We start from the raw sequence: 8,104 nt of genomic DNA, 5'->3' as shown, positions 1-8,104 counted from the left end.
AGACACTTTACATTATAATTAAGAGAAAATCCAACCCCAATTTGGCTTGAGCAAGCACAAAGGGAAATGTCTATTTCTGAAATTGAAAAGTATGTTTCTAGTATCAGATTTATGTAAAGATTCAAGACATCATCCAGTGTTCCATTTCTTTTTGACTCTCTGCTCTGCCCTCCAGATGTTGACTCTCCTAGGGCCAGGATTAAGGTGAGGTTCAGTACAAGTAAGGTGCACTGAGCCACATTGGAACCCAAGACAAAAGGAAAAATGGGGGCCCCTATGTAGAGCTGACCTCTGAACAATGCAGGCATTAGGTGCACCAACCTACCAAATAGTAGAAAATCTGTATGTAACTTTACAGTGGACCCTCCCTATTGGAGAAGGAAATGGCAACCCACGGTAAGTGGAGGCACTTACCTTGGGTGCAAAATTTAAAAAGGTAGTCAAAAATCAGTAAGCTAGATAAATACTTTAATACAATCTTTTTTAATTTTTATTTTCAGTACATTAAATTTATTCATAAAAACATTCTAAAAACATACAATTTTTCCTTTATAACCATGTCTAGTAAAACATAAAAACACCCAAAAGAGAATACTTGACACTTACAACTCAAAATCAAATTAGCAGAACATTAAATACTTACAAAACTATATCATTAAAAATATTTATAAAGTTACATGCAATTTCATAGAATTGACGTAAAGTGAAAGTGAAAGTCACTCATTAGTATGTGACTCTTCTGTGACCCCAAGGACTGCAGCCTGCCAGGCTCCTCTGTCAATGGAATTCTCCAGGCAAGAATACTGGAGTGGGTCTTCCTGATCCACGGATTAAACCCAGGTTTCCCTCATTGCAGGCAGATTCTTTACTGTCTGAGCTTCCAGAGAAGCCCTGGGAAGCCCTCAAGTTACATGAAATTTCATAGAATGGCATAAAAGAATGGCTCAAAAATGGGAGAATTTTCCTTCATTCCTAAAAAGGAACTATGTCCATTAGAAGCTGTGAAGATTCTCAAGCACATGAGGTCTTCAGTTTTAGTACCAAAGCCTGTCTTTGTACATCTAAAAACTTTACCCTGAGAGGGGCTTCTTACAACACCAGGATGGACTGGGCGGTTCGCTCCTCCCTCCAATAATTGTGTAGAAACATTGACCTTTGGCCTCAGCCAGCACAGTATGAAGTTTGCAAGCGTTGATTAAAGACATGCACTTTGATTCAGAATCTCAGGATTTTTCTGTAATTGAGCCTTTTCAGAACCCATGGTTTTATTCTTTTTAAATCAAAATTATATGAACTATCACAATGAACAAAACATCAGAATTTTAAATAAAGATTGGACTGATAATGCTGTACTGAACCACATTAGAACCCAAGACAAAAGGAAAATTGGGAGTCCCTCAGTCCCTAGAGCTGACCTCCGAACAATGCAAGCATTGTGTGCACCAACCTACCCAATAGTAGAAAATCTGTGTGTAACTTTACAGTGGACCCTCCCTATTGGAGAAGGAAATGGCAACCCACTCCAGTATTCTTGCCTGGAGAATCCCATGGACAGAGGAGCTTGAGGGGCTATAGTCCATGGGGTTGCAAAAGAGTCAGACACAACTTAGCGACTAAATAACATCCGTGGATTCAACCAACCATGGATGGTTTTGTATTGTAGTATTTACTATTGAAAAAAAATCTTCATATGAGTGGACCTGTGCAGTTCAAACCTGTGCTTTTCAGGGCCACTGGCACATGTTTTCTGTGGTTTTAATGGTTAAATGTTTCCATAATTTTATTTTGAAAAATATTATTTGAGTTTCTTCTATTGTGGGCTTCCTGGTGGCTCAGATGGTAAAGAATCTGCCTGAAATGCAGGAGACCCAGGTTCAGTCCCTGAGTTGGGAGGATCCCCTGGAGAAGAGAATGGATACCCACTCCAGTATTCTTGTCTGGAGAACTCCAGGGACAGAGGAGTCTGGTAGGCTACAGTTAAAACTGATAAAATTGTAATACATTCTAGTTTTCATATAAATATTTCAACTTACTCTAAGTTGTGAGTTTTACTATAACTACTTTTCAATGTTCCACTATTTTTTATACTACTGTAATATTCAGGGGGGGAAATTAGCTGTAGTCCCAGCACCATGTAGCAAAAATGTCTGCAGCAGTTCAATATGTCAAGATATACGCACTTCTGAATAGTGTATATTTATACTACTTTCTACAGAGGGCCTGAGAAGACAGTGCCTGGATCAACAGTTTATTGGATTTTATTCCAGGAAAACCTAAAAATCCTATGAGACAAATATCATTCCCTTCCCAGAAACTTACCCCAGTTTCATGCATACTTTCCCAACACATGAAAGAAGATGCCAGATGCAGACTGTGGAGTGAAACAGGACAGTATTTATACCTCAGCTGTAGGAATCCTTTAGGCGAGGAAAGAGTTTCTACCCTACCAAGTCTTTAGGGAGCATCTCATTTAATTGGACAAAGCAGATCCCCTTAGGACTAGTCTCCAGAGGTCACTGACCAGAGAGGGTGGGTAATCTACTCCTAGCTACAGCAGTCTGTCCAAACTCCACCTGCTAACAATTCCATTTCTCAGGCTAACACACAGACACAGAGTGGACTAGTGGATACTAATTGCTGCTAGTCAGTACACAGAATGTTAAAGCCCTGCCTATATTGCTGGACCTCAATGAACATGGAAACCTGTGGGGATACAGAAGAAATAGTAGGCCAGGAGGAGCTAAGCGGTGTGTGTGTGTGTGTCCAAATGATTCCCTGTCATAAAACTAGATGCTACTTAACAGTGAAAGGTCCAAAGGTCAACGACCTCACCAACATTTTAAAATAATCAATCCAGTAATATACACATTGACCTCTATGCCAGATTCGAGAACCATAATAATGAATGAGACAAATTCTCTGTCCTCACAGAACTCAAGTTCTCATGGTTTCACAGAGTGATAAATAATGAGCTGAAACCATAAATACCATTTCTGTGAGACCCAGAGAGCAAGATGATCACCTCTGAGTTGGAGGAGATTGGCAAAGACTTCAAAGAGGAGTTGACATTAGGGCTCTACCATTTGCCAGCTGTGTGGTCTTGATTATTTATCCTAGCAGAGCTTTTGGTGCCCCATGTATAAAACAGAGGCAGCAACAGTACTATCTCATGAGGTTGTATGAGGATTAAATGAGTTAATGCAGCAGAGCACTTAACGTGGTTCCTAGCATACAGTAATTTCCTACTAAACATTAGCTTCTGTTATAATTATTATTATCATTAATATGACTATATTATGTATTAATGTACTACTACATGGTGATGTGTTTTGAGGTAATGATAGAAAAGTAAATCAGGGCCAGATTATTAAATTAATGCTTCATCTAGATATTACTCTGTGGTCCTATGACTTCCAAATTGTGGCTGATCAAACTCTAGGTTACTTTACCAGTGTAAATTAATGTTCTATCAAGAAGTTACATAAACATAGATACAAATATCTATGGTCACAAATGTGTGGGAAAGGCTGAAAACTCTAGCCCTGTCTTGGATAGCCATGTGCATGACTCACAGTGTCATCATTTTTCATGCTTATTTGACTATGGAAATTTTCTATAAAACATCCATTATGATACCTATTATTTCTACAAAATATTCTGTGGAAAACACTTCTGTAAGTAATGAAGACTGATTGAAAATATTTGACATAAAGTAGTATGATTGGCCATGCCCTTTAGAATGCTTAACTTCGGGTCAATTTATAGTTGAGGTTACAGTGTAAGAAACATTGAAATCAATTTAAAAACTAATGTAATATCTGATGTGAAAGATGATAGGAAATATAAGTGATGGATAGAAACAATGTTAAAAAGAAACCTAACAATACTGATAGCCTTAGTGAACTATTTCTCAGATACTTATTACTATGAGCTAAAAATAAGTGCTGTATATAGGGTTTATTTCATTTAATCTTCTCAACCCCACAGGTTTCTCTTTCTACTCTCATTTTACAGACTTAAAAATTGAGGAGTAAAAACACTGAATAAATTTTACAAGTTCACACAGCTGGAAAATGATGGGGACAGGACTGGAATCCTGATACAACTCCAAAAGCTACCCAGATATCTATTTAGTAGTAGAATCAATATCAGTAACAACCAATTCTTGGGGAGCAGGCTAGAGAGGAAGAGGTTGAGTAACTCCCTAGGGTTTCCAGTTCAATGTAGTTGATATAATTATCATAATCTAGTTTCTAAGAAAAGGAACAATAAGAAAAGCTACCATGAATGGTAGTTCTATATCCTGGAGATGATACCCAGTTGATAGGTGGATTTTTATGTATCTGAAACTCAAACAAGAATTCTAGGAAGGAGAGAGAGATGGGGGACCCATTAGCACAGTTTGTGCATAAGGAAATGAGTATACATGGCCTTTTCTGAAAAAGCATGAAAGAATTAGAGTCCAGATCGGTAACTTCAAGAAACTACTCCAATTTTGCCAACCTGGCCAGGAACAATGTGCTGTAATTCCTAATATTGAGGTTAGTCAGAAGCCAAGTATAAGAGAATATCAAGAGTACCCTGTTTTCTCCACCCTTGATATTCCCTAGTCTCTGAGATATGGCAAATGTGTGACAAGTAAGACCTGTACTGTGTCAGCAGCTTATTTGTCTCTAAGACACCAAACTACCTTTGTAAGGAAACGGTTTAACAATCACTGTGTTTGTGGACTAATTTAGCTGATCATTCAGTGCATAATAGAGATGCACTTTCTAACTTTGAGGAGGTAAATGTGCTGTCATTCATTTTTCAAACATTTATTATGTTCCAGGAATTTTGTGAAGTACTGAGCATACAAATATGAGTGACACACACTCTTCTGATTTCAAAGAGTTTACAATCAATTAGGGGTACAAATAAAAACCCATAATAACTCAGTACATACATTTTGAGATCTGCACAAGATTCAGTAGATGTACAAAGAGGCTTGGAGTGTCTGGAAAAACCAGAAGGAAGATGAAGAAAAAGGAAGAGGAAGGGAAGGAAAAGCTCTCTCAGTCCAGGAAATCTCTGTGCTTCACACCTAGTTTCCTTGATAAAGCTGGGAGTGAGGATTCAAAGGAAGCCATTAGCCCAGAGAGGAAGCAGAGCACCAAGCCATAATATCAAAGAACCGGTGGACCACCCCGTCCCGGATCTGCTTAGTCTTTACTCCATAGACAATGGGGTTGAGCATTGGTGGCACCACCACATAAAGATTGGCTAGCAGGATATGGACATGCCGAGGTATGTTATGTCCAAAGCGATGGGTCAATAACGTAAAGAAGGAGGGGACATAAAACATGAGAATGACACAGAGGTGGGAACCACAGGTGCTGAGGGCCTTGTGCCGAGCATCCTGGGAGGGCAAACGAAAGACTGCTCGGAGGATCAGTGAGTACGACACCGCAATGAGGATCACGTCCAAGATGACCATGACAATGGGCACTGAGAAGCCGTACCAGATGTTAATGGTGATGTCAGCACAGGCCAAGCGGGCCACTCCAATATGCTCACAATAGGAGTGGGGGATGATATTGGTCTGGCAGAAAGGCAGTCGATTCAACAAGAAGATCACCGGAAAGATGATACAGAAACTTCGAGTGACAATGGCCACAGCAATCCTTCCCACCACAGGCCATGTTAGCATTGTCTTGTAATGCAGGGGGATACAGATGGCCACAAACCGGTCAAAGGCCATGGCTAATAGGATGGCTGACTCCCCCACAAACATCATGTGGACAAAGAAAACTTGGGTGACACAGGCATCAAAGGCAATGTCATGAGCATGGAGCCAAAAGATGGCTAGGGCCTTGGGGACAGTAGTGGTGGACAGCAGGATGTCCGTGATGGCCAGCATGGAGAGGAAGAAGTACATGGGCTCATGAAGGTTACGTTCTGTGATGATGACCATTATCAGGATACTGTTGCCCAGAACTGCAGTGATATACATGAGGCAGAAGGGTATTGACAGCCAAACATGATAAGCTTCCAACTCAGGGATGCCCAGAAGGACGAAAACTGCAGGGTGGAAGATGGTGAAGTTGGTGTGAGTCATGATGTACTATAGGATCATCTCTATAATGACAGAAGCAGATGAGTCTGCTGAAAGGCATAAGAACAGAAAGCACCTCTGAGTACATACAGAGATCACAAAAGATAGCATTGGTTTCTGAACCATGGGACTCTGCAGGGGAATGTTCTCCTAGGCAAGGCTCAGTTTTGTGTAGAAATGACTTCTGACCCTTGGTGCTTGATTTGCAGGGAGAGCTTCTGTGGCTATCACTCTTCAAGAATTAATAGAGGTTTCACCCTGCATCCAGCCACTCTGCTCCCAAACTTTGGTCCCATCCTACATTTCTGACCTCATTCTACCATTTCCACCCAAGCAGCATTTGCCCTCTTACCTGTGTTGTACTTTTTTCTTCCCACAAGATTTTGTTCCTTCTGTGTTAACCTGAATTTCCTTTCCCTTTCCTCTCTGCTTACTCAAATTTTAACCTTAAAATACTTTCTTAAAACATATCACTTTGTAATGGCCCATGTTCATAACAATACATTTCCTTCCTGAACACCTATTAGCTAAACTATATTTAACTTGATTATATTTAATCACATTAAACTTATCTGGCTATTACTTTGAACATTTCACATGAAATTTGCCTAATATCCTGGCACTCATGGAAATGGAGCAGCAAGTGGCAAACCAGGAGTCTGAAAAATATATTCCTTCATTCTGACCCAAATTAAAACTTTCCCTAAAGGCCGTGAGGAGCGGAGCAGTTGGTGAAATTGAGAGGGGTTCATATTCATTGCTTGCTCTTCCCCAAAATGATTCCATAAAAGTTGTGTTTAAATCTCTTTATCCTTAAGAGCGCCCAAGGAAAAGTATTCAGAGTACAGGAAATCAATACACACCTCTCTGGCTCCACTAATATAGCCCTCCTTTTCATCGCACTTTTTCCTTCACTCTGAAAAAATTCAGATTTCCCTTTGGCTAAGAAAATTTAGGCAAAAGGTTTTCTTTGCCTTCACTCCTCCCACCACTCAGGTAAGATTTATTTCCTTCTGAAGCTGTGGACTGTCAGCTCTTAGGATTAGGGAAGGAATGAGTGATTAAAAATCTGGAAGGGAATATGGAGGAAAGAGACCGTAGAGAGAATAAGGGAAGAATTGGGGGTATACTATTAATAGATGGACCTACTGATAATGGCATTCAGATGGTTCCAGGGAGGAGGGCATCCAAAGAAATGAAAGCCCCGGTTTATGAGTCCATCCCCCTGCCTCTATGCAGATGCACTTGCTCAGAGCATAATGGGCTGTGCAGAGGATGCAATGGGACTTAAATTGGACACAGGGAAGGGACCAGGGCCAGCTTCAAACAAGTAAGGGCCTCAGAGGAGTTAAATTTGACCTCCTTCCAGCCCAGTATATTTTAGATACTCATTTGACTTCTATTCAGAAGAGAGGCTGAGCTTTCCTGGGATAAGCACAGAGATGAAGGGCCACAGGTAACACTGCCCTGCCTCTATTCTGAAGCATCGGCCCCAAATTTATATAAATAAAAGCCCCACCAGAAAGGCTGAAGAGGGAGGGAACACATATACTTATTCATGTTGTTGTACAGCAGAAATTAACACAACATTGTAAAGCAGTTATCCGTCAATTTAAAAAAAGATAAAAGTAAAAAGGCCCCACCAGAAAACAAATTCATTTTCCTTAGAAGGAAATTTACTGAAAATTTTTCTCACCACTTCTCCCAACCCTACTAGTTGTTAACATACACCTTCTCAATAATGATACCTGATATATGACCTCATAACAACCTGGGCTCTCTGCCTATAATTCTAATAATGTCTTATAACCTCAGTAGTGAGACACCAAATTCAAGAATGGAAGAGGGACTGTGAGGCCTGGTTGGCTGTTTATGAGGTTCTGGAAGAGGCGTCTGCCTGTGTGAAGAAGGACTTTCATTTCGTTCAGTGCCTTCCCAGGGCTCCATCTCATCTCTGCTGAGGGTTCTAAGCAAGAGAGTTTTAGACTCATTTAGGAAAGAGTCAGAGAT

General features: G+C 40.3%; 1 protein-coding gene across 1 annotated transcript; it reads right to left on the bottom strand.

The window, feature by feature from the left end:
* Positions 1 to 4,830: 4,830 nt before the first annotated feature.
* LOC122449889 (olfactory receptor 52B2) lies at positions 4,831 to 6,290 on the bottom strand. The gene has a single exon (XM_043481945.1). It carries the CDS (start codon positions 6,095 to 6,097, stop codon positions 5,129 to 5,131), a length of 969 nt encoding a protein of 322 aa, XP_043337880.1. The 5' UTR covers positions 6,098 to 6,290; the 3' UTR covers positions 4,831 to 5,128.
* Between the last annotated feature and the right edge of the window lie 1,814 nt (positions 6,291 to 8,104).

Source organism: Cervus canadensis, chromosome 11 (genome assembly GCF_019320065.1).
Source record: "Cervus canadensis isolate Bull #8, Minnesota chromosome 11, ASM1932006v1, whole genome shotgun sequence".
NCBI classification, from domain to species: domain Eukaryota; kingdom Metazoa; phylum Chordata; class Mammalia; order Artiodactyla; family Cervidae; genus Cervus; species Cervus canadensis.
Note: the sequence above shows the minus strand (reverse complement) of the source record. Positions and strands in the feature narration are given on the sequence as shown.

Excerpts from the sequence above, each read along its gene's own strand:
- LOC122449889 (XM_043481945.1), bottom strand. The coding sequence starts at position 6,097 with ATGACTCACACCAACTTCACCATCTTCCACCCTGCAGTTTTCGTCCTT.